General features: G+C 48.2%; 1 protein-coding gene across 1 annotated transcript in view; it reads right to left on the reverse strand.

Moving 5' to 3' along the window:
• PCBP3 (poly(rC) binding protein 3) overlaps positions 1-23446 on the reverse strand; it is a 49035-nt gene extending 25589 nt beyond the window's left edge. Inside the window, exons 1-8 of the mRNA XM_075543333.1 lie at positions 23288-23446; positions 21280-21303; positions 20656-20688; positions 20215-20331; positions 12517-12648; positions 10916-11044; positions 7234-7308; positions 3694-3735 (exon numbers count right to left, since the gene is read on the reverse strand). Of these exons, the coding sequence (XP_075399448.1) occupies positions 3694-3735; positions 7234-7308; positions 10916-11044; positions 12517-12648; positions 20215-20331; positions 20656-20688; positions 21280-21303; positions 23288-23356 (621 nt within the window). The 5' untranslated portion in view covers positions 23357-23446. The remainder of the gene's footprint in view (positions 1-3693; positions 3736-7233; positions 7309-10915; positions 11045-12516; positions 12649-20214; positions 20332-20655; positions 20689-21279; positions 21304-23287) is intronic.
• Between the last annotated feature and the right edge of the window lie 3636 nt (positions 23447-27082).

Consider the following 27082-nt stretch of genomic DNA (forward strand, 5'->3'; position numbering starts at 1 on the left):
TAAAAAGTGAACAGTAATTAGTTAAGTGACTACCCAAGTCTTCAATTTTACATGCCCGAAAAAAAAAAGCAGGATGAAATTTTTCACTATTTTGGTCAATAGCAGCTGCTAGTTGTATGATATTGGCATAGTAAGTGGAATTCCATGCATAGAAAGCATGGAATAAATTCACATGGAAAACCGAGGACCTGGATGAAAGTGTACGCAGCCCAATCTCTACACTCATGACCTCAAGGCTTGGAAGTCTGGCTATAGTGTTAAGAGGAAGGCCTCCAGAGTTCTGATAGGGATAATGCCAGGTATACATTCTCCAGATAGAAAAGAGGTTTCTCCACAACTGCCCTCCATTAAGATGCACCTGACTCCTCACTACTCAGCTCAAAGATGCCTATCTTTAAGCACTCAGGTTCCCTTTGGCCCTATCACTCAAGGAGTCAACTACTCCTTTGTCTCTTAGATGCCTGATACTTTTAGTGAAGTTTCTCCTAAAGAACTCAGGATATCCTGGTTCACAACTTTGCCCATTTTGTTGTGTATGTGCCTGATGGAGGCCTGCATGCCTCCCTGCTATATAAACTCGCTGTTAAAGAAACTCACTCTCTTATTCCGACATCGGGATGAGATCTACCACGCCTTTTCTGTCTTCTTTATTTTCCTTTTTGCACATGCCGTTTCTAAGGACCCATTCATCTGTGGGGCTGTATCCCACATAATCAGTAACTGAATAGTTTAAACATTCATAATTGGCAATGAGTCAATTAGATAAAAAGTGATTATAAACTAGTTTGAATTATTTTAAAACAACTATATGTGAAACTACCCGTTTATGTAAGACATAATAGTAAGGATCAAAACAACCAATTGATAAAAATAAATCAAAACCAATCAAAACCTTCTTCTCTCAATCAGAGTCTCTCTTACACACACAGACACACACACTACACCACACCTTTGGAAGTTTCAGACCAGAGAATTAGTTTCAACTCAAGTGTTCGTGCCCCAGTAGGCATGTGTGAGGACTCTACTTTACTCACGCAGAGAGCCCAAGGACCATTTATTTATCAAAAATCACAGTGAGTCTTTGCAAGCAACTATAATGCTATGGATGCTCTTTGGTGAAGGAAAATGCACTTTAACCCTACCTGGCAAAATGCCCTTCACTAGAGGCCCCAGACCACTGTACTTTCCTTCAAGTTCTAGAGTTTGAACAATACAAACAGCCTGGCTTTTCATCTACCTTTGGACACACATGCATTTTTTTTAAGGTCTATGGCCTCCTGCATCCAGTACTAAATGATGACTGTGCTGTCCTCTAATCTCAATTCAACTTTCATATTGACTGGTCATTATTTGAGGCCTTCTGTTTGAGCTACAACATTTACCCACGCTCAGTGTTTCCCTTGTATTATACCACAAGCACACCATGTGTACTCACTCACGTGTATACACCAACATGTAAACATGAGCATAGATTCATATATGCACGTACACATGTGCATGTGCCAACGCATGTATACACCCACCCACATGTACACACATGCACATATGCTCTGCATGAGTGTTTCTGCATTTGGGATCAGCTACCCCTTCTCCCAGGTGTTCACATTTGCCTTCGAATCATCAGTTACAGCTGGGCTATCTGGCCAACCAGGAAAAGGGTACCAGTGAAGACATATCACCTATCTGGAATCAAAAGGTTTCCAGTACACTCCTTTCCTCAGTTATAGGGGCTGGTCTCTGCCTACTGCTGTGGGCATTTTAGAGATTTCCAAAACTCTTATTTCTGAGGGAAATGCTGGGCCCCAATGGGCTCATACATTTGCCATTCTTAACTGGTCCCATTAACACCGAGAATGGGAGGGGAGGCCACTAACAGAGCATGATTTCCCCGTGTGATTTGAGGAGGGACGCAGAAGGGATCTGAGGGAAGGATGGAGGGAGGCCATGGCACCAAGCCATGTGGAGGAAGTGGGAACTGGGGAGCCCATAGGCTCTGAGGAGACCTTCAATGCTCTGGTGGGCAGAACAGGGACTGGAGTGAGCCTTAGATGGAACTGGACAATAACCAACCAATTTCCCATATGTGGACAGCTGTATTCTTCCTCACGCCAATGAATTTGGGCCAGTTAAAGCCCTAATCAAAGATTTCTATCAGGAGGAAGATGGAGAGTTTGAGGTGGGCCTAGCAGACAGCCTCCACCAAGGACCAGGGAATGAGAGACCCTGAAGGAGAGTATGGTGGGAACCATCCAAGGTTGAGGCACAGCAGCCTCAAGGCATGTCCTGAGGGAAGCAAGAAGAGGACACAAATCCATCCGTGATGTTCTATTATTTGATTTGTCTGTCTGTTGTCTATCATAGCTTTTTATAAAGGGAAAATCATTAGGGTTTATTTTCTACTCAAAAGAAGTCTTCCTGCAGTAATACTGAATTGAGTCTCCATATTTCAAATTATCTTGGTTAGTGCTGTTTCTTAACAAAATCTCTCCTGTTCTGCCATCAACTCTCAATCAGATACATGTCTCTTTATCTGGCCCTGGGCACTGTGTGGACACATATATTGTCTTAGGAGGAGGAGCTGCTAAGCTGGGTAAATGCTCAACATGGCTTTGTGAAGGCAATGGCTTTTCAAAATTAACTCCGGGAAGGTTTGCTCCCTTTGTTACCAGCAGCTGGTCTTCCTTTGCTCCCTCCTTTCCTAGTTTCCTCTCTTCCCTTTCTCTCCTTCCAGATGGAAGGGTGGCTCTTCGGGATCCTGTCAGACCCCAGTGCACTGAAGGTCCTCTCAACAGAAGGCCTTGCTCCCTGGTTGCTGCCATTACCTCTTAGGTCTGGAAGGATTAGAGCCCCCGTAGTTGCAGTGTGTGGTGTCCTTGTTCTTGGTCTGCCCTCATAGCCACTGGCTGCCCCTTAGGCCCTGGGGCATGGCACCAAGGCACATGTCCCTGCTGGGCATGGGCGCTCTGGAACTTCTTCCTCTACAGTTCATTTAGGACACCCCATGGTTCAGCACTAGTACAGTATCTGATTGTCACTCATCCTTAGATACATGAGACAAGCCAGCCTCCGAGCAGCTCTTGCAGTGCAAGACCTACACACATGTGCAGTGTTTCCTGACTCTGGAATGAAAGAGAAGACCCACTCCGGGACTCTACAGCCGCCTCTCCACACCAGCAAGGGCCCTGACTTCCAAATCAGCCTCTGGGAAGGAGAGGGCTTTAGCAGAACCAGGGTTCAAGTCCCCTTTCCAACACACTTTAGGTGGCCGGCCTGACGATGGATCCCTCACTTGTTGGGTCTGCCTGAAACACTGTAGAGACTAGCCTGGCATGGCCTCTGGCTCAGGTCACCTCAGTGGCTCTGGCAGGCAGCTGGGTGGGCGAGGGGAGGGGAAGTGTGTGTACGGACCCTGTCCGAGAGTGAGCAGCAGGTGCGTGCAGGCAGCCCTGGACTGCAGCAGATAGCCGAGGCAATTTACATCAGGCCAAGTCCTCACCGGGAGTACAGTTAGTGCTAAGAGGTTAAAAGGTTATTCAAGGTAATGTGGATACAACACAGGTCAGGAACATTTAGGAATGTATTAATATTATTGTGTAATATTAATATTGGTAGTCACTAAACAGCATCATGCAGGGGTAAATGAAAACAAGAAAAAATAAGAAAAGGTGTGAGGGGGCCAGAGGGGACACTCACATCTGGGTGTGGAATGGCGTACTGTCCCTGGATGGTGTAGGCCTGGAAAAGAGAGACACTGTTAGCTTTCCCAGAGGAGCTCAGTGACCCTGATGGTGCCCTATGACAACCCCGTCCACAAAGGGTCTCCGGCTGGGCTTCCTGTCCTGATGCACATCCCTGCCCCTGTCCCCAGTGGAGAGGACAGATGGAGGACCCTCCTGGCAGGGACTTTGAGGGAGGGACTGAATGCTTCCAAACAAGGCCCTTAGTCACCTGCAATCACAATGGGGCAGGTGAGCCTCAGGGCTCCGCCCTGCTTAAGCACCTTGTTGACCAAGTTATCTAGATAAGCTCCAGATAATTGAGCTGGAATATTTTCTTTCACTCTCCTCATTTTTCTTAAAAGGAAAAAACAAAACAAAACCAAGAACAATTTGTTGGACCTTGTCGGACCTTCTAGTAAGAAGTTTTCTAATCATTGGCCTGATGAAAATTTGATCAAGTCTTAGAGTAAATACTTCCAGAACATGTTCACCAGAAAACGAAACAAAATAAAGTAACACACACACATACACACACACACACCCGAAATTTTAGAAAGGGTTTCAAACTGGCCATATGGTGACCAGCTCATCTTTGGGACCATCTCTGCTGACGGCCATTAGAACTGCACACTTGCACCAACAGGCACAGGGACTCCAGGTGGATTTTGGAGGTCGTGTCTGGATTTCCATTTCCCGCACCGTCAAGAACAGTGACTTGGACAAACTAGTGGGCTAACCCTGCAGGCTCCTCTGACTCCCCCTGCTGTGAAGACTAATGTAGCAGACAGAGGCCAGGTTCAGTTGGGACCCACCCCAGGTTGGGACCCACATGCCTCAGGTGTTCAGGTCAGGGGTTCAGAGGATAAACACTAAACCAAAATAAAACACAAAAAAGACCACACTGCGTGAAGGGAGAGTGCAGACCAAAGGCACACGGCCAGAATCTTGGGGAATTTGTCATGTGTCTCCCAGGCAACATCAGCGTCCTTCCCGGCAGGCCGAGGACTGGGGCCTGGAAGGGTGTGCGGTGGCACTCCTCCTTATGGAGTCCCCATATGGGTTCCTGCCATCCTCCTGCCCACATGTGGGCATCACTGGGCCTGTGGAAGACATGCCTGCTCCGACAAAGGGTGGCTCTCCAGGAGCCTGTCAGACCCCAGGTTCTGAATACACCAAGAATGTTCCTAGAAGTTAAGATCAATCAACTACCTGGTGGGGGTGGGGTATAACCCAACTTGAAGAGGGGACCTCCCACCTGCAGGTGGTAAATGAATCGTATCAGATGCTACAAGGTGTCCTATCAACTAGGAACAGAAGCTCACTGGCTGCACATTCTATAGGGGGTCACAAGAATGGGGTCTGTGGACCCTGCCCACGGGGTTTGTGCAGTTGCAGTCTGGAACCAGCTATAATATGCCATAGCATCTAGCCAAGCCGGACCCATCCTTCCCCCTCAGAGCTAGGCAATACTTGGTCTGCTCTGTCCCTGGGGACTTAGCCTGTGTGTCCCAGGGAAGGGGCTCATTCCTGGCATGATTAATCTCCATGCTGACCCATTTTAGCTTGCCTGAATAAACTGATCCTTCATTGATCTGTGTAGTCTAGCACTGCCGTGTTGCCCTGAAGGTGCTGTCTAAATAGCTGACAGCATGTGGAGCGCTGGGGTGCCTTTACCGTGTCTTGTGCTGTGAGCATCAAGCAGTGCAGTGTCTGGGATATTCTATCTTCAGCCTACAATCCAGGGAGCTTCAGCCCCTCAGTGTCCTGCCTCACAGGGACAATGACACGGATTCCTGAGTTGGGTCCACGCCTAGTTCCTAAACACACTGGAAACTCAAAGGTGAACCAGGCAGCTCTCATTCTGCACCTCTCCAAGCTCTAGATTGCTGTGAATCCTGCACTGAGCAGCTGAGGCTCAGTGCACAAGAGGAGCCCTTGGTGAGTGGCCTCTCTGTGTTGGCTCCTATTCACACCTCATGTAGTTCCCAGTGAGTCCCCAAGCAGAGGCGCTCCAGGTACTCTGTCCTCCCTTGTGGATGCATTCCCCAGTTCACACACTGGCGTATCCAGGCAAAGGACACCTAGCTTCAAGATGCTTGACATTTTAGGAACAAACTTGTAGGACAAGAGCCCCACCAGGATGGGGCCTCCTATCTGCAAGTGACCTCAGTCCTCTTTAACTGTAGGAGTTGGCACTACTGCCCGTGCCTCACAGGAGGAGGGAGGCTGGGATGGGAAGGTGGAGCTCTCATAGCAACTCCATCACTGCCCACATCTCATCTGTACAAATGTACTTTTCAGCCCAATCCAACATTGGTGATGCAATGTCCTGGATTTGCCAGGATGCTCAGGCTGAGTCCACACAGGTAGCTATCCAGGAGCTTGAGGGAAAGCCCCAGAAAGGGAGATTGGACTAGGATGTTTCCAAATCCTACTGTGTGCTGGGTCCTGCTGTGGCTGTGTGCCAGGCCGTGCTGGTGTCCCTGTGATGAATCAGCTGCGGAGGAGGAGCAGCAGCCCCACGGGCCCTCGCTGCTGTGAGCAGCCTGGGTGGCTCCCCATCACTGGGCCTTGAAACACCCCTGTGAGCCTCTCCAGAGCCACTGTGAGGGTGCCTCCACAGCACTGTGGTGGGTGAGGACTCTTTACAGCCAGGAGCAGAGCAGTTCAGAGGCTTGAAGCATGAGGGATTGGTGGTGAGGGACCCACAGCACAGTGTGGCCATGGGAAGGTTCATGGTGCTGGTGGAGGGTGTGGGTGGCAGACGCGGTGGGGGGAGGGTGGGGGCTAAGCGGCAGTGGAACAGGCATATGGTGTGTGGGGGGCTGTGCCTCACCTCACATGGGCTGACTGAAGTTGATAATTATAATAGTCCAACCCTTTTATCCAATATGTAAATAATACAAAGCATCTGATAAGATTCTTTTACACAGAATAAAACATCGAGGTCATTTCATGCTCCTCTTTCTTTTTGAGTGATGAACCCATACCCCATTCTCCCTACTTTCTTGGACCACTCTGGGGATATCTCTGTCCTAACTCTCCCTTAATCAAAGACACGGTCTTTGAGGTGGACCCAGAGCTCTTCAAAGCCAACCACACACTGACTTTCAAAGTCTCTCTCATGCATCCAGGGCCTGTGGTTAAGTCACAAGACCAGATGGACACCCCCCTCACCACCACCCCACCACCACCCCAGTGCGGCCTGGGGCTGGCTACAGCTCCCTGGGCAAAAGACACAAGCTAGAAGCTTGATGTTGGAAGAGATCTGGCCCAGTGCCCTCTGCTGGCAACAGGCCTTCTAGCCACTCTGGCCACAAAAAGAAACTTCTATGCAGTCCCTGGCCCTCCCAGCCCGGGTCCCTGCCCTAGCCCATGAAGAGCTCTGTGCCCCACTGTGACAAGGCATGCGCATGCAAAGGCAAGAAAACCTGAGTGCACTAACAGGCAGCGGCTGGTGCTGCAGTAAAAGGCTGAGGTTGGCCGTGGAGGCCGCGAGCGGGTCGGCTCTTACCTGACCACCTGCAAAAATGACAGGGGTGGAGGCGGGCTTTGGGCGGTAGGGGATGGTGGCACCTTTCGGTGGGGACTAGGAGAAGGGACAGGAGAGGGAGAGAGAGCATTAGAGACACTTGGCTGCACAGAAGGGAGGTCCCTTCCCACACCCACCCAAAGTGTGCCTGGGCCTCGTCTGCCTCCCACCCACCCACCCACCCTTGCCTCCATGGATTCTGAAAGGGTCTTGCTGCGCTATAGCAGTGCTGGTGGGAGCAGCTTGGGGTGGTGCTCCAGACAGGATATGGCCCTGGCTGGTCCACTGCAGGAGGGGCACCCGCTGGAGCGCTGGGTTCCTCCATGACCTGACCACCCACCCAGCACACCCCGGACCTGTGAGGCCCCAGGCCTGCAGAGAGACTGTGTGCTGATTCCCAAGATGGTGAGAACGGGAGGGGCGCTCCCCTGCTAGCACTGCAGGGTCAGGGCACCTTCCTCCTGGCAGAATCTGGAATCCATTAGGAAGTACCAGCGTCCACTCAGACATGGAGTGGTGGTACTTGTTCACCACCACGGACACACAGAGATGGAAAATCCCTTCAAGTTTCCAGGTAATCCACTACAGGAACTCCACACCAACCTCTCAAATGGCGTGGCCCAATCTGGGGACAGCTCTGCAGACATCAACCCAGAGAAAAGAGAAACACTGAAATTTACATCCACGCTCCTCCAAATGAAAGACCCCACAGCCATGGCAAAGCTTCATGATGTTTCCAAAAGGATTCTTATCTTCAAATCCATTGCTGTCGAGCTAATATTGACTCACAGTGACCCTGGAGACCAGAGCACAACTACTACTTTGGGTTTCTGAGGCTGTAAATATTTAAGGAAGCAGAAAATCTCCTCTCTCTCCCTTAGAACCACAGGTGGGCTTGAACTGCTGATCTTGTAGTTAGCAGCCCATTCTTACTCTAGAGTGAGTCATGTTCTTAAGTGCTAAAACTGGAAAATCAGGTTCAGGTTCTGATAACTCGACATGACGCTTCCTGCTCCTTGCACGTTGTTGCGACTCTGACTCATGGAGACTCCACGCACAACAGAAGGCATCACTGCGCTTCCCACCGACCTCCTGATTGTCAGTCCGCTCCAGTCCTTTGTCCTGGGAGGGCCTTCCCACCTAAGGCCTCATCTGCTGGGACTACAGCCACCGAAGCTCTGATGTGATCCATAAGGTTTTCATGGATCCTTTTCAGGAGATCAGCAGACCTTTCTCTGGCCGCTCTGCTGAAGACTGTCCATCATGTGTGACCTGCTTGTATACGAGATAGTGTCTAGAATCACAGAAACATCAAAGTGCCACAGAGGAGGTTCTTCTCCTGGGTCAGCAATAAACGGCCTTTCTCGCCCCGGTTGACCCTCCTCCCTGCCGTTGGCCTCCATGTGCAGAACCCGTGGGCTTGGTTCTGGAAGTGTGTGTTGGAGAGTGCTGAGTCTGGGGACATCTGGTAGCAATTAAAACCTTTCCTGTGGAGGCTACTGGGCAGCCAGGCAGAGTACAGTGAAGAGAATAACAACGACTGAGGACGTTCCGCTGGATGCCATCATCACCTAGAACACCCTGCTTAGCTTTGGGAAGACTGGATAACCATGCTGTCAAGTGGGCAAAGGCTGCTGGGAGGATGCCATTCGCTGACCCAGGCTGGTGGCTGTGGTGACGCCTGGCTCCAAGGGACGTGTTTCTGTGGTTAAGACCAAACACTTTAAAAAATGTGTGTGCACAAACGGGCAGATTACGGTTTCATCAATGAAACTATATTTTTCATGGAAGAAACCAAAGTCCCCCAAAGTTCCAACTCCAGCCCCACCCTTACCAGGAATGTCCCTTTCATACTTGACCAAGCCCATGACCAAACCCAAGAGTTCTTTGATCAGAGAGAAGGTCTTATAAGCATGTCTTGCTGCATTTACTCTCCATTTAAAATTCCCATTTTTTCTAGGGAGGATCACTTTCCCTAGGGGATTAACCGCCCCCTCTGGCATTGAGAGCTTGGTGCATGGGCAAACAGACCTTAGGCTCAGCTCAGATATGTTTCTTGTACCCCGTTACGCGCTGGCATGTGAGCTCATACATGTTTTTATAGGTGATCAGAAGGTCCCAGTCAGTTGCACTGATGGCCCGTGGATTGGCAGAGTTCCACCACTGTGGAGGTCAGGTTCGCTTCTGTGGGGCAGTCTGACCACTGCACTGTGTGAGGCTTACTGACCAAATGCCACACCTTGTTCTGGTGCCTTCCTCGGAATAGTGTGGTGTGTCCTGCCCAGAAGCCTTAGTCACAGTCTTGGGAAGGGGTGTCCTATGATTGCCCTCCAGCTCTAGCTGGTCTGGAGACTGTCCTGAGTTACCAGCAGGACACAACCATGTTACATTGTAATCAATTTATAAAGAAACTTTCTAACAAGAAAATTAAGAAAAAATAGTTTTGATATATTTCAGGAAAATAAAAACTACGCTTTTTTAAAAAAAAGCTGAGCAAGAGGCTTTGGCATTAAGCCACTATCTCCAAATATGCTTGATGAGGCTCTAGTTTCCATGGAAATGCTGAGAACAGGTACGGGATGCTGTCTGCAATCGTTCCCACCACAGAAGACACTAGGGCTGCAGGACGGGTCTGGGGCTGGACCTCCTGATGCAGACCTCCATCCAGGCCAGGGCTGAGAGCATAACCATCCCTGAGATCACCCTCTAAGCAGAGAAGAAGCACTAGAATGTCATTCTGGAAACCTGATGTCCTCCCTGCAGGTCAGAAAGGAGCTGACGGAGGGAAGACCCAGCCAGTGCAGGGGGGACGTGGGAACCTGGCTCAGCTAAGATGCCGGGGCCTGTAGTGTGAGGCAGGTGGTTCAGTTTTAATTTAAGACCGAAGTCTCCGTGTAAAGGCTCCCATGTTGACTTCATTTTGAGTACCTGTGAAATTTAAACTTCAGGGTTTTACCTCCAGTATTTTAAGGAAAACTTTTAGGTTTTCAGCTATTGTCTCTTCTTCACCCTTCTCTTTGTTTTAATCCTTTTATTTACTTATTTGTACTTGCGCAGTTGGGGCATTTCCTATGAGTTTCATCATTCTGCCTGTTGTACCTCAATGGCTGCTCGGACCCCACCGTCTGCACACTTCTGTGACCACGGAAGGAGTGGTTGCCGTTTAGTCCTCATCTCAAGAGCAGCTTCCCACCCACCAGAATGCAAGTGCTAGCTCTCATCCCGGAAGCCAACCCCTTTGTTGGAGGAAGGCAGAGGCAGCTACCCGATTCCCATCCAACTCCTGCGAACTTCACACAGGATGTTTCCCCTCCAGACTTTCCTCATGCTGAAGGCTGCTGGTGACCCTTCTCTGAAGTCCCACGTGGAAGCCCAAACCGCTTTTCCTCCAGTTTCAAGGGTAAGGAAATGACTTGCTCTTCCCCATACACCTCCGAGACACCTCATAGGGGACTGTGCCATGCACACATGGCTAGACTGAGTCCAAAGGACAAGGACAGGCACCCATGCCCACAACGACCCCTGTTGCCATGTGCTGGAAGTCTGCAATGAAAGGAGGTCGTCCCTGTGAGGCTGAGCCACAGGCTTTCAGGATACAGGGCAGGCCTCTATAAAGCATGTGGAAGGCCACCCGGAGTCAGCTGTACCCGAGGTGACAGTGTACCTCCAGCATCACCACACAGATCTGCTTGACGCACTGGATGATGGCATCGGGTGTCCCTGAGATGGTCACCGCCCGCTCGGTGGAGTTGGGCAGCATGTCCCCTGCCACCTGCACCTGAGCACCTGTAGACTGGAAAAAGGCAGGCGTGGAGGGTGAGATAGAGGACGCAAGAGAGACAGACAGACAGACAGAGAAAGCACATCCAAGCAGAGGTGTGTCTTCCTGATTGTGCTGATTGTGTGTGTGTGTGTGTGTGTGTGTGTGTGAAGCTAGGAGTACTGTAAACTCCCACTGGGGATGTGAAGTAACTTGAACACCTTCCCTGGCCACACTCCCTCCCCTTCCTGTCCTAAAATGCTAGACTGACTTTCACAGAAGGGCTAGGACCAGGACTGAGATTTGGGTGACTGTGGGAAACAGAAGGATTTTCCCCAAGCTGTCTCCCCCAAATCTATGCCAAACTTGGCTGCTTGCGAATGACTATGCACTTGGAGGTCATCAGGAGTAGGTCAGGGGTCATTCTCCCTAAGGGTTATCAACCATCTAGACCAAAAAGACACCTCTGCGTATCCCACAACAAGTAGGGTCCACTCCCTTCTGATAAGGAGAGTAGCTGTCTGTTTCCTTGTAGGAGACCCCAGAGAGGTCGAACCCGCCCAAGGATGACCAAGGTTAGGCTGCCATCCTAAATCTAGGATTCACCCATCTTGTCACATGTATACCCCAATCCCTCCTCTTCCCATTGCATGTATTTCCCTAGACCACCCCTCTCATTACTGTATTAGCTATAGCTCAACCCCTTCCTGTGATGAATGTCCTCACCTGTAATTAGGGGGCTTGCATGTCCCCAGAGAAGATAAAAGCCTGGGGTAGCATTAAAGACTCTCTCTCTCTCCCTCCACGTGGACCACCAAGCAGGGCTGAGCATGCTACCATGAATTGTGTCTGACTCCATTTATTTCAATGTTTCTCTTCTATCTCTCATGCTCTCTATAACTTTACTATGATCTTTACTTATTATCGCTGAACAATTGCACCTACCGGACCCCCAATGATGTGTTAGGGGCTGGCTTTCCCTGACAGGTGACTGCTGTCTTTCTGGGCAAGGGGATGACTAAGACTTTCTGGGTATACAGTATATGTTTAACTATAAAATTCACACCACATTTGGCTCTATCCACCTGTGACCTGGAGAGCTGCTGAGCATCCTCCCAAGAGTGAGGCCTGATACCCCCAAAGGAGCGCCTCAAAGCCTCTGGACAGCAGGGAACATGCAGCCTGAGTACAACACAGAAGGTTTCTGTGGCACAGCCACACATACCTGTCCTGGGAGGCCCCATCCCCAGCCCAGTTGGGGTTCCTAAGTGGAGCACACCCTCCTCACATAGGATCTACAGTGAGTGTGCTGCTAACATTTCCGCTACACACTTTTCAGGTTTCCCCACGTTTCAGTCTATCTGTGTACATACTGTCCCTGTCCTGTAAGTTCCCTGCAGCATGGCAGCAGGACTTTGGGGACAGTACAGAAGATGCTCTATGATGAAGGCTGAGTGCCCTGCAAGAACAGCTCCTGCTCCCAGGGCCAGGATGGGGCTCCTTACCTCCCTGATCTCCTTGATCTTGGAACCGCCTTTGCCAATGAGCGAGCCGCACTGGCTGGCGGGGACCACCAGCCTCAATGTCACGGGAGGCTTGCTGGTGGCAGGGCTGTTGCTCATGGAGTTGATGATGTCCTGGGGAATAGATAGATACACACATTGATAAGCAGCATGTGTGAGTTCACATTCTCTCCTGTTTCATAAGAGCATGTGTGAGTTCACATTCTCTCCTGTTTCACATTCTCTCCTGTTCCCAAAGCCAAGGATTCAGAGCTTCAGTCAGAGGATCTGCAGTACTGCTCTGAGCCCAGGTGGCACTGAGCAGCAGATTGAGAGAGCCAAGCAGGGCTCCATGCTCCAGATACTTACAGTCAGTCAGGGGACAGTGCAGGGTCACCCATGTTCCTGGACAGAGACAACACCCTGTGACAGGTAGCATTTACCATGCAGGGTACAGGGCAGGCCAGGCTGAAGAGGGGCAAAGGGTTGCTGGCTGATAGACAAGATGGGCATGGATGGGGAAGATGTTTCATCTGAGGCCCTGTACAAAGAGCCAGGCTCTACAGGGCTTAGAGTAGATTGGTGGGCCTACACCAAGATTTGGATGGGCTCTAGGCTTGAGACATCCTTACAAACTGCTAAGCCCCTGAAGGGATCTACAGATAAGAGCAATGTACATGAATATGAAGGGTTATTCAAGGAAAGAGGAGGCTACTGAATACACAAGACCCAGCCCGGCCAGCAATGTGAGAGCAAGGCAGGCAGTGAGGTAGGAAGCCAGACAAACAGGGCGTGAGATCTCTGGGTCTCTAGGGTCTATGGTAGAAAGTGGGTCTTGAAGTGTGTTGCTGACCCAGAGGGTAACCAAGGGACAGATGGAGGGTGAGACAGGTAGGCAGCCTAAGCATGGATATTTCTTGACCCTGTGCACAACTGTGAACTGAGGCGCAGTGCTTGGGCAGGTGGACTATGTGATTATGGATCTGAGGCACAGCAGACAGACCTCAGGGACTCATGGGTGCGTCCCTAAGGTTGTCAGCATGGTGTGTCCATAGAAGAGCCCCACTAGCTGTGCACATATGGGAACAGGTTCTCTGCTCACATGCAGGATGGAAACAAGTGCCTGGAACACTAGCTCAGAGCTCCACTGAATTAGCTGTTTCCGTGAAGAGAAGGGAGCTTCACAGAGGGGCTTCTGTATACAGGGATGCAGGCAGAGGAGTGGCCAGAATGCTGGCCTCGCCTCCCTGTACCCTAGGAGACTTTGGAGAAGATTCTGGGGGAGGAAAGCGGGGCTTTAGTACTTGCAGCACCAGGGAATGTGCACTAGGAGGAAGCTCACTTCACAGATCACAGGATGCTCATGGGGGCCTTCAGATAGAGAGGAGTGATTTGTTATCGGTTCTCATTTGTTTGACACCTTGGTGGAACCAGACTCCTATCCATCCCTTGTTGTTCCCTTGTATGTTTCTTTTTTGTGTTGTGCTCAAGGTTGTCATAAGAAGCATAGGCCCTCTGTATTGGGCTGGGTTGTCTAGACAAACAAAACCAGTGTTATATATGTATAAGAAAGAACGCTATTATCAAGAAGAATTGTATGTCAAGAAGGTGTCCCAGGCAAGTCCAATTCAAGTCCATGGGTTTGATGCTAGTCAGAGCCCTCTTCAGACTCACACAGCTGAAGGCCAAAGATGCAGAAAGGTGAAGCTGGAAGCAGGGAGATCATAGGTTGGTGGGCTCAGAGTCGAGTGGATCCAACGTTGGTGGGAACACGGCAAGGTGCTAGTCGCTCCCTAGGTTTGAGGCCCGCATGGGGCCACCCCAGGAGGCAGACCCAGAGTTAGCGAAGAAGAAGTCAAAGGGTAAGAAAAGGAAGTTCCCAGTGTTTCCTATAAAATAAGCCACACACACCCAAGGAGGCATCATCAGGCTGTGAACTTACTGATTGGTTGGATTCCCCCTTACATTTTCACACAGGTGCAAGCTGACATAAAATGTAACTGTCAAATCCTCTTGGGATTGGCCTCGCCAATAGCCTATTTGTGGTTCTCACAAGACTTGGAAAAACTTTGCTGTAAGTCACTTATACATTGCAATTCAAGATCTGAATTTTCCCTTTAGTTTTGCTTGAGAAATGCAAAGAATGTTCTTCCCTTTGAAATTCATTCAGCTCTTGATTTTGTCATTTTCCCCATGTACTTTAATTACCCTGTGCTCAAGTATCATTCTCTTCTGATAGCGTTTGAGTATCTTCTTTCTTTCCTGTTTTGTTCATGACCTTTGGCTTTCTCCACTGACGATGCCTTTAGTACCATCCTACAAGTCTTCTGGCCCTTTGTCTTTAGTGTTCAGTGGGTCTTGAGATGCTTTCTAAATTCAATTGGAATATACATAAGACCATGGTTCTGGGGGATTTGTGTTTTAATGTTTTTTCAGCTCCAACTTGAACTTGCATATGAGCAATTTTTGGTTTGTTTCTCCATCACCATCTGGTCATGAACTGATAGATGATATTAAACTTCTCCATAGTTGCTTTTCATAGATGTAGTTGACTTGATACACATATATTATATCTAGCAAGGTAAATGTGTAAAGTTGTCGAAAAATTTATTTCTGATGAATATGTTGTAGGTATTGCAGAACTCTATTGTAAACTCTCCTTCCCAAGTACTGATCCTCTTTTTGGTTTCCAATTTTCACATCCCAATCACTGGTAATTATCAATGCATCTTGACTGTATGTTTGATCAATTTCAGATTGGAGCAGTTCATAGGTCTTTGATTTCTTCATGTTTGGCATTAATAGTTGGTGCTTACATTTCAATTATGCAGTCAACATCGAAGGGCAGAAGTTATACACAAGAAAGACAGAAGTTATACACAAAACTGCTGTACCTAAATGGATTGGTTGATGTTCAACCATATCAGGAGGGAACATGTGTTAGTCTGGGTACTTTAGAGAAACAAATCCACAAAAACTCATGCATAAGAGAGAGTTTTATATAAAGGTGAAGTGTGCATCAAGAAAACATCCTAACCCAGTGTTGCCCAAGACCACAAATCCAACATTAACCCATTAACCCATATGTCCAACACCAATCTACAAAGTCCTCCTGCATCTTGCAAAACAGACGCAATGACGCCGACCGCAGGAGGAAAGCTGAGTCAGTGAACGTGTAAGCATTTTAGCGCTGGCAGGGGTCTCCACAGGGCTGCTCCAGCACCCAGGACTGCATCGGGGTAGGTCCATGAGGCTTCTCCTTGGGGATGTCTTGCAGAAAGTCAGCCTTGTCAGCTGAAGCAGGGAACTGCTAAGGAAACTGCACCCTGGTGCAACAATCACAAAGCAAGAGACCCGAGAACTCGAAAGGCAAGGCTCACTGAGCCATTTATCCCTCCGCCCTTTAATTAACCCCATGTGTATATTGGCCAGGTTGGCACAATAAACTAACTGTCTCAGAGCATTCACGCAGAGTCAATGGCACTAAAGGAAAACGTCCAAGGTGCACTGAGAGCAGTAGTGAAAAACCAGGCTCCAGGAATGATGGACTACCAACTGAAATTAAGGCAACACTGGAAATACTCCTAATATTTGTCACGAAGTTTTGACATTTATCTAGTCAACGGATTTGAAGAGGTCCATATTCATGTCCACTTCAAATAAAAGTCATCTGGTGGAATGTGAAAGTTATAACACAAAATTTTTTTTATCATTAACCAGATAATTTAATATCATTAAAAGCATATACAAGCAAAATTTGACTGGAGATAATTAAAAAATAGCTGCAGCCAAAAATTATTATAGAACTGCTAGAAATTCAAGCCAGATTAAAACATGACTATGGACTGAGTAATATCATTGCTGGTACCTGACTGATCTTGGCTGAGAACATTAGAAAGATGTTTACTTGTATTTTGTCATCTATGTAATTATTAGTGTTACTGTGTGGATCATAACAAATTATGGACAGCACTGTGAAGAATGAGAATTCCAAAATACTTAATTATATTCATGCGGAATCTATACATAGATTAAGAAGAGGTACTGCATTGACAAAATCAGAAAATGTGTGTATCAGGGTTGTGTTTTTCACCATATGGCAACACAGCTTTACTTATTGAAAGTGAAGGCAATTTGAAGCACTTATCGATGAACATCAAAACCTACTGCCTGCAATATGAATTACAACTCAACATAAAGAGAGAAAAATCCTCACAACTAAACCAATGAGCAACTTCATTATACACAAAGAAAATATTGAACTATTTAAAATATTAATCGATTTCATTTTACTTGAATCAAAAACTAATGATATAGAAACAATAGTCAGGGAATGAAAGAGTGGATTACATTGGGCAAATTTGATGCAAACGATCTCTTTAACATCTTAAAAAGCAAAGATATCACCTGATGACTATTAGACAACTAAATATATCATGACACAAGCTATAGTATATTCAGTTGCTTCATATGCATGCAAAAGCTGGACAACGGAAAAGGAAGACAGAAGAATAAATATACATTTGAATTTTGATGTTGGATAACAATACTGAATATACACAAACTGCTAGAAGAACAAGCAAATCTGTCTTGAGAGAAGTAGTTAGACTACTCCTTAGACATAACAATGGCTTGGTGCACCGGGTTGAAGTCTTGTCCCTTTCTCCCTGTGGAGATCTAAACAACATCCTCAAGACACGAATGCAACATACCAGCATGAAGCTGGGAACCAACGGAGAGGTCTGAGGGGCCAGCCCCAATCCCAACTACGTGGACAGCCCCCCTCCTCCCAGAAGAATTCACTTCAGAGGATAGCACTGAAGCTATATCTCAAGGAGAAGGACACATCTGATCAGAGCACACAGGAGCAAACAAAGGGGGAGAGAGAGAGAGTGGGGCACATCCAGGCCCACCAAGTTCCGAGGACAATATTCCTGCTCAGAGCAGCCAATGCAGAGAGGACCATAGGGCCAGCCCCACCACAAGACATGACATCCTTTACTGAACCATAGTGCTATGGGGACAACCCTGGAAACACAATGTGGGAATTGTGCCTGAGCTGAGCCTACCACACCAGGGAAAAATACTAAGGGCAAGCAACACAACAGCAAGGGGAACAGAACAATGAAGTCCCTGGGGAATACTAAAATAAACTGTGAGGCCAGGGCGTGGCACCCCATCAGACAAGCAGAAAACACTCCTAAAGGTCTTGTCTTTTTTTGTTGTTTTGTTTTCTTTGCTTTGTTCTGTCTTGTTTTTGTGCTTATTATTGTCTCTGCATGTCTATTAGATAAGATAGGTGGGATAAACAATGCAGAGGAGAAAGCAACAGAACTGACATTTCAGGGGGACAGACATGGGAGAGGGGGAAGCAGGGGGAAAGGAAGTGGGAACAACAGATGATCTAAAATTGATGGTGAGGAGGGTTTGGAATGCCTGGTAGGGCTTGATCAAGGGCATTGTAACCGAGAGGAATTACCAAAACCTGAATGAGGGTTGAACAAAACAGTGGGACAAGAGGAAAGTAAAAGGAAATAGAGGAAAGAACTGGGGATAGGGGGTGGGGTGGGGGGTGCGTGCAAAGGGCATTTATAGAGGTTTAAATACAGGCATTTATATATATAAATATATTTATATATAATGATAGGGAAATAGATCTATGTATATATATTCATAGGTTTAGAATTAAGGTAGCAGACGGACATTGGGCCTCTATTCAAGTACACCCTCAATGCAAAAACACTTCATTCTAATAATGTGGTGAAGAAAGCTGGTGGTGCCTGGCTATCAAAAGATTTAGTGTCTGGGGTCTTAAAAGCTTGAAGATAAACAAGTAGCCATCTTGTTGAGAAGCAAAAAAGTCCACATGGAGGAGGCACACCTGTACTGTGTGATCATGAGGTATCAATGGGATCAGGTATCAGGCATCAAAGACCCAGAACAAAAATCTTGTCAATTTTATGAATGAATAAAGGGGAGGGCAGAGTGGTGACCCAAAGCCCATCTGTAGACAACTGGACATCCCCTTACAGAAGGGTCACAAGGAAAAGATGATCCAGTCAGGGTGCAGCATAACACCCTGGAAACACACAGCTTTCCTCTAGTTCTTTAATGCTCCCCCGACCCCCACTATTATGACCCCAATTCTACCTTGGAAATCCGGCTAGACCAGAGCATGCACACAGCTACAGATAAGAGCTGGGAACACAGGAAGCCCAGGACAGATAAACCCCTCAGGACTGATATTGAGAGTAGCAATATCAGGAGGTTAAGGGGAAGGTGGGGGGAGAAAGGGGGAACTGATCACAATGATCTATGTATAGCCCCCTCCCAGGGAGATGGGCCAAATAGTTTCCACTTAAAGAGACTAACAGAGATCTGAGAGTGTAACCCAGCTAGCGTATGATTTTGGTTCTAACCTCACAGAATACCTTCTTCTATGGCAGTGGTTCTCAACCTTCCTAATGCCATGACCCTTTAATACAGTTCCTCATGTTGTGGTGACCCCCAACCACAAAATTACTTTTCTTGCTACTTCATAACTGTAATTTTGCTACTGTTATGAATTGTAATATCAATATCTGACATGTAGGATGTGTTTTCATTGTTAAAAATTGAGCATAATTAAAGGATAGTGATTCATTACAAAACAATATGCAATTATATATTGTGAAACATTTATTTCTAATATTAAAAATAAATGAAATGTTGTGGGTACTCATATGTGGTCGCATTTGCGTGTGTGTGGATCCACCTGGAGACGGTTAGAGAGCGGGGTCTCGGTTCCTAAGCCCATAGGAAATATGTGTTTTCCGGTGGTCTTAGGGGACCCCTGTGAAAAGTTCGTTTGGCCTCAAAGGGATCTCAACCCATAGTGGTCTGACCCTAACGTACCACAGAGCACCTGCACTAGGGCGCAGCAGAGCTTCCCCTTTTCCCCATGCAACTGTGATACTCCCTGTGTTTCTGAGTCTGTAAGCACAGACTGATCTCTGCTCCAGTAATGCTGGAGCTACTTATTCTTACGTGGGAGATATGCAATCATTTCACGTGGCTTAATTTGGGGGGTAAAAAATCACCAGCTTTGTCATCATCTTTCAATAGACTAGATGCACCTCCAACTAATTTTTGGCAATTAAAATAGTTGAGAACACGTAAAAACATTCACATTTAGCTCACAGCAGTTGTGGCACACAACCAAAGTGGCACACCCACATACATTTACGTCTCTCTGTCTTTAGTCATAGCTAAACTGAGCTACGAAAGGCTCTCCCAGAGATGGACTGGCCACAGTGCTGGTTGTGTGATTGAGGAGCAGTGGTAGGTAGAGTTCTAGGAGCGGGGACAGCCATGAGAGAGCAGAACAGGCCTGGGGCTATGCTAGAGTGTATGGCCTGAGGGTCAGCAGAAGCTGAGCTCCAGGCTCTGAAGGGAGGACTCGAGGAGCCATCAGTGAGGTGGGCTTCCCCAACATTCGTGGCAGAGATGTCTGGCTAAAAGAGTAGAAGGGGGAGCTGTTGGCTTGATACCAGATCAGGGACGAGCCCCTGTGGAGCAGAAGAAAGGAGACTGTGGCAGAACAGCTTCTGGTAGAGCCTGGGGTACAGCTGCACATGCATCCTGTTGTCCAAAAGGTGGGAGGGAGATTTGGGCAGCCCCCAGTGGGAGATTCCACATCTGTTTTCACAAGGGGTTTCTTACCTCCTCAAACTTGTATGCGATCATGGCAAAGGCCTTGAAGATGGCATCTGTTGGGCCCGTGATGGTCACGATTCTCTCTGGGCAGTTTCCCTCTGAGATGTTGATTCTTGCACCACTCTAGAGAGGAGTAGGCAGGTCCCCATGACCGAATTCAACACAAAAAGAGTTTCCCTGGCTATTCCCCAGCAGCAAATCTGACTGGTGCCCGAAGCAAACCCAGCACTAGTAGCAAAGTCCTTGTCAGCAAAATCCCATTACAGGGACATTTTAATTAGCAAAGGGCACAAGGATCACCAAGACTCCTGTGCTTGACACAGTGTACAGAGGGAATGCATGGGAGGCGGGTGCACCCCACTCCCATACCTGCACCTGTGGCCCTTCCTATCCCCAGGGCTCAGGGTAGGGTTCAGGAAAGTTTGCTCTGAGGGTGGGCACACTCACCTCTTCACGCATCTTCTTCACAGTCTCTCCCTTCTGAAATAAACAGCAGACACAAGGAAACGGCGTCATTCGATTTCCATCTGACATCAAACAGGATGTCAGGGCTACAAGGTGCCAGGCACTGCATGCCTGCTATGCTCCTGCCTCTACAGCCCACAGAGCCTTCCCCTTCAGGCAGACTGATGCAAGGGCAGGGTTGGCAGTGCTGGCTGGACAGTGTGAAGTGTGAGGCAGGGAGCAGGCAGTGGTGTGCCCTGCAGGCATCTCTTCAAACACAGTGTAAGAGGCCCAGGAAAAGGTCTGACTCCAGTCCTGGTGGCAAGTTATACCTCAAGGGAGGAGCAGTGGGGTGTCCGCCAAGGGTCTCAGAGCACAAACAGGCTGACCTATGGAGCCAGTGTCAATGGTGTTGAGCTTGAAGGTGAATAGGGTTTGCTTTACAGAGGTCAGAGGGCATGACCCCATGGAAATGCTTAGGGCTCAGCACAGTGCCATATCTACTAAAAATATTGCCATCCATCCACTGCAGGGCTACTGGGCACAGCACCAGAGTAGGTGCAGCCACTTCCTTCATGCCTCCCCTTTTAGAGAACCCCTAAAGAACTTCGTTCATTTGATAATTACCTTTCCAATGATGCTTCCAACTTCCTGTAGGAAAAACACACAGAAAGAATGACGTCATGGAGCAGAAAGAAAGCAAAAAAAAAAAAAAAAAGCCTGGCAGAGGCTGTGAGATGTGTTCTCCACTCTGAGAAGGAGCGGGATTCAGAATCCATCCAGAGAAGTATCAGGGGCCTCCCTTCCCATGGAATACGGGTTTCCTGGGCTGTGCATGAAGGAAGCCTAGTAGCACAGTGACGACGCACTCAGCAGTTAACCGAAAGGTCAGTGATTTGAACCCAGCTGCTGCTAGTGAGAAAGATGTGGCAGTTTGCTTTCACAAAGATTTAGTTTTGGGAACCCTAGGAGGCGGCTCTACTTTGTTCTGTAAGGTTGCCTAGACTTGGCATTCACTTGATGGCAACAGGTATGGGTTCTTGGTTTGAGGCCCTTCACAGAGGCAGTATCTGCATCCACTTTATCAGGGTCCAGAATGGCACTCACTGCCGCTGCAAACCCAAGAGGAGAGCAGCTAAGGACCCAGGAATCTGCAGGAAATGAAAATAAAACCCTCCCCCAATGTGAGTGAAAGGATAAGCTGCTGCTCTTGCTCTGTGACGTGCTTTTCAAAGATAGCACACTAACTGAAAAACTTCTCACAGTGATGGCAGCCCTAAAGCCTGGAGCCTGTAGGTGGCTCTTGGACGCCTACCCTCCATGGAGGCTGGCCCCAGCTGTTGCCCATGAAGAGCCCAATGCCCCTCATGCCAGTCAGGGCCAGTCTGGCTCCACAGCTCTAAGGTATCACTATCCAAATCTGAGCTGTTTCCTGCGTGCAGTGGAGTCCTTGTGGAGACCCACCCACTCCTGGGGCAGTTGAGGGGGCAGCAGGGATTGTGCAGCTAAGAGGTTGCTGTTTCCACCCATGTGGGTCCATGGCAGGTGCAGGCTGGGTGGCTGGGCAGGATTTTGTTGCTACTGCTAGAATTGGAGTCATTTAGTTTACTGCCCAGAGAGCTGGTATGGTGTGCATCCCAGCTGCCAACAACCTCAACCAATTGCCACCACAGCTGGAAGAAGGTCGACTGGTCCTTGTCCTGGGGCGCGGAGCACCATCTGCTCCAGACAGGAAATCTAGGATGAGCCAGTGCTGCTGGCCCTAAGCCTTGTCAGCTGCCCCATAGATCTCATACTGGCATTGGGAACTGACTTCTCACAGCACACCCCCCAATGGAGGAAAACAGGGAGTCCTGAACACTGGCTGGGATTAGAGGTATTAATGAGTGATCTCACAGGTTTCACTAGAGAGAAACGGATATAGAAGAGTATTGTGTAAATGTATGTGTGCATATGTGTATGTGGCATGTACACATACACAAGTATATTTCCTAGATCTGTCTAGGACTGTATGCCCATGAGAGACACGGGCACTCTGTGCCCAGTTCCTAGCTCCCTAAACACCACTCCTGCCACTACCAGGAAGAAGCTGAGTCCAGGACTGGGGCCGGAACATCCAAGATGAGTCTGGACAACTGTGATCCAGAGTGAAGGGATGTTCAGAGGACACAACCACTGTGGGGACACAGTGTGAAGGGGCCCTCACTGGCCAACCCAGGGACCATCTGAGTAGTGAGTTAAATCGTTACAATGACAAGTAATGAATGGTCACTATGAAAAGTAAAAGTCAGAGAAAGATGAAGGAGATGATTCTAGATTGAAGGGGACTGGAGAGTGACAAGTAAAGAGTTCAGCACTGGATAAAGGGAGTGGGGCTGAGGGTCAGGGCTATGTCCTGGCTGGGCTGGGTGTAGAGCAGTCATGACGGATGCCCTTGTGCACAGACCACACACATCCAGGGGTGTGATAGCAGACACGAATTGATGTCTGTGTCTTGAGTATTCTGGAGAGATGTTATTTGCGCTGTGCATGCAACTGCTCCATAAGGATGGGCCTATTTATTTATTAATAATGAAAACCAAATGCCAGGTAGCCAGCCACCCCCAACCCCCAGGTTTCCCCCCTCCAGCTGTACCTTCCCATGCATCAGCAGGCGTATTGTCAGCGTCACATTCAGGCCACCTTCTGAGACTTTGGACTCCATCCTTCTCCCAAAGTAAAGCTGTGGGTGCTGGCTTAAGACGCCGAGGACGTCGTGAGGAAGGATGGATGGGGCCCAGGCAGTGTCACCTGAGAAGAGGAGGCACAGCTGCTGTCAACTGAGGATAATCTCAAAGCTACCAAGTCTCTAGCCTACAAGGGCTTCTGCTCCTGTATGGGAATAATACATAATTGTTATGCTGTGTGCCACCTCAAGGCAGGGACCTGAGAAGTACCAGCCATTGTAAGTCTGACCAGCCTGCCTTGAGTGACAGTGGGGGCATGACACCTGGCTTGGCCCAGCTGCCTTGCTTGCTATCCCTCATCCCATTCCCAAATCTTAGCACGTGGTCCATGAGCTGCTTGAGTAGAATCTGGGGGCCACCCTTGCCCCCTTACTCTTGCCATTGGACCTGGAATATGATCTGGGACATGTCCAGCCTGACTCATGGCCTATCCTAAGCAGCAGCCCCGCTCCCATCTCTTGGTGATCAACCTTTGACCATGTGGGGGCTAGGGTAGTCTCTGTAAAGCTTCAGTTGCACTGTGTGATGTGGCTAGGTCTTCTGAGGTCTCCTTCCTCCCTAAAAATAAACCCAACTCTGGACCAGTCTCCCCAGGATCAACCTGCCCCACCTCTTTCTCCAAACTCCTTGCTGGTTTGAAAAATCTTAATTTATATAAAGTTGCTTGTGCAATTGAAAAACAGGAATGATGAGGTATGGTTTCCAGGGGAATAAAATTACAAGCCATTCCCTCGACTCTCAAGAAGATCTGTGGTATTATGTAGCCTGAGCCAGAGGGTGACAAGTGAGCAGGAGCCCCACCTACTTTGGGAAGGCAGGGAAGGAAAGTTGGGGTAGGGGTGAAGCATGGGGGAGGAGTAAAAGGGGAAAATCCTAAATGGGTAAGGTGGTGGGGCCAGGCAGGCAGCCAGGGCAGGGCCTACATGTTCCCTGAGGAGCAGCCTTCCCTGTAATGTGTCATACCTGGCCAGCTGCCCTGTGAGCAAATGTGTAAATGTAGGGTCCACACAGAAGCGGAGGTGATGAGTGTTTAAAGCTGGAGTATATCTTGCTTCCCCCTTGCCATATTTTTGCTGAGAAAAGTGCCAAAGGGAAAACACAAAATGAAAGTATAGCAACAAATAAACGGCCTACGTGATGTCTGCAGACATCTGGAGAGAACACCACTGTGATGGGCCAACAGCTCTGGACACATCTCTGTGTTTGAAAGACACACACGAGGATTCTAAAGAAACCTGTCACTGATGGTTTTAAAAATGTGTTTACAGGTAACTGGATCACCAAATTACTAAAATGATCAGTTGTAAACTAATGTGATGCTCTTTGAATAACAAGAATTTTAACACAGAGGGGAATGCAGAGCAAACAGAATGTTCTGAAAGCAGTCCTTGCAATGCTATACAGCTTTGCTGTCTGATATGGTCATCTGTAGCCCTCGGTGGTTAAATGAGCTACCTTGAGTACTGGTGGTTGCGTGTGGGTAGCACAGGGAGATGGTCTTTGGGACAGAACTGCACGAATCACTGCTTCCACACATGATGAGACAGGATACTCATGAAGTAAGGTCACAGGAAGAAGAGGAAATGACCCAGTGTAGATGGTGAGTATGGTAGAGAGTAAATACCACGGATTCTCAAAAAGATACCAGTCAGTGGGCTCAATCAATCCCTTTTTAAAAACCCATTTATATGAGCTGGGATGCACAAGGGCCACTTGGGGCTTCATGCCTCCTTTTCAATTAAGAACGCTCCCTCCGGTCATGGGCATACCCCGCCCCCCTCCCATTTCCTGCCTCCCGTGTCTGGTTATGTAACGTCCCTGGTTTCAGGGAGGAAATGGGCCAGCGCTGTCCAGTGCTCCAAGCCCCGCAGGGCTGTCAGCAGCCATCACATCAGTCACGGGTCACTGCTGCCTCCACATCATACAGTGAAGGAGGCTGTTAATGTCACCTTCTTTACACTGCCGAGAGATAAAGGGCAGTCCCGTGATGCATACCCTTGATGGAAAAACTCTCCTGCTGAGTGGGCAGAGGCATGAGGCAGGACCAGCCAAGGTTTGTCCCCATCATGCAGACCTTTGGGGGGACAGGAGGAAGCAAAGACAAGGCTGGGACATCCTCTTTCCCCCTTGGTGCTAGGACTTAACCCATGTCTTTAATTTACTCTGTGAAGGAGCCCTGAGGGCATGGGGACTGAAAGTGTCCAGAGCTGGTGTGAGTGCAGGCACTGGTGGTGACCTGCAGAAAGCGGGACTCTAGCCTACCTGGATTCAGCATTTTTGCCTATCTGCACTCACAGTAGGAAGTTGGCCAGCCTTGGTCCAAATGTCAACTTTAGGCCGACACCGCCTGAGGTGTGCAGACACCCAGAACAAGGCTGCAGCTCCCTGAAGCTGTCTGTGGCCACAGCCACGCAGACCTCAACAGACATCAGATCCTGTATGTGTAGCCATGGTGATCCTTCCATTGGCTCACATGCTCAGATCAGCCCTGGGGGCTCAAGGGAGCGCCCTCTCTCTTCCCCTGTCCCACTTCACTCACCAGTGTACCCTATGTAAAGCCCATGACCTCACAGTGGATGGATTTTCATATGGTCACTTGTTATCACATATGTTCTTTGGCAAAGTGCCTATAAAGTTCCTTTGTCCACTAAAAAAAATTGAGTTGTCTTATTGAATTTTGAGAGTTCTTCAAATATTCTGCATTTAACTTATGGTTTTATTCATTCTGTTAGCAACTGTCTTTCCAAGAACAGGTATTTGTAATTTTGATGAAATCCAAATTACCAAAAATTTCTTTAATGTGCTTTTTGTGTAATCCCTAAGAAATTGGTTATCTAATCCCATGTCCCAAGGATTTTAGCTCCCCTTTTCTCCTGGAACTTTTATCGTCTAATGGTATACATTTATGCTTGTGATGCTTTGAGTTCATTTTGAATATGATACGAGGTACTGATTGAGGTCCATGTTTTTACATATGGGTATTCAGTTGTTCCAGCTTTTATTGAAAAGATTTCCCTTTCTCCACTGACTTACATCTGTACCTTTGATTTCTGTGCTCCTATTTGCCTTGTTGATCTATTTCTATGTGCCTATCTTTATGCAAATACTACACTGTCTTACTCTAAAGCTGCGATAATACAGTGTGGTATTGGCATTTTGAAGTTATTTCAGTGTTTTCACATTTATTCAGGGGAGAAATAAAGGTATAGCCTATCCCAAGCCATAAAACCAGTGAAAGACAAGACGAGGTTCAAACTTCCATTCTTAAAACATCACTACAATCCCATCCTAGGAAAAAGGTTTACGAGGAGAGAAAAGATGGCTCTGGAGCAGTAGGAAACTGCATGGGGAGGAATGGGTGGCCCCTCGTGGTCAGGTGGTCTCCTTCCTGCCACAGAGCACTGAGTGCCTGAGTTAAGGCACCCCAGATGCCCCAGGGATGCATCTGCAAGAAGTACAGGCACTGGATGGACACTCACACTCACCTAGGCTAGGCTGTGGCCAGTGAGGGAAGTGGAAATGGAAGGGTCATGAGGTCTGTACTATTATTACTGGTAGCACTGTGTGGGGTTCACATCTGATAACAAAGGATCTCCTTTCTACATAATTGCAATCTGGCAGCCTGACTCTGAGCTTTCCGCTTCTGTACACTTTTGCCCTGAGTTCTTTGTCCAGAAAGATGACACGCTCCAGGATTATTCACT

Source organism: Tenrec ecaudatus, chromosome 2 (genome assembly GCF_050624435.1).
Source record: "Tenrec ecaudatus isolate mTenEca1 chromosome 2, mTenEca1.hap1, whole genome shotgun sequence".
Classification (NCBI taxonomy): Eukaryota; Metazoa; Chordata; class Mammalia; order Afrosoricida; family Tenrecidae; genus Tenrec; species Tenrec ecaudatus.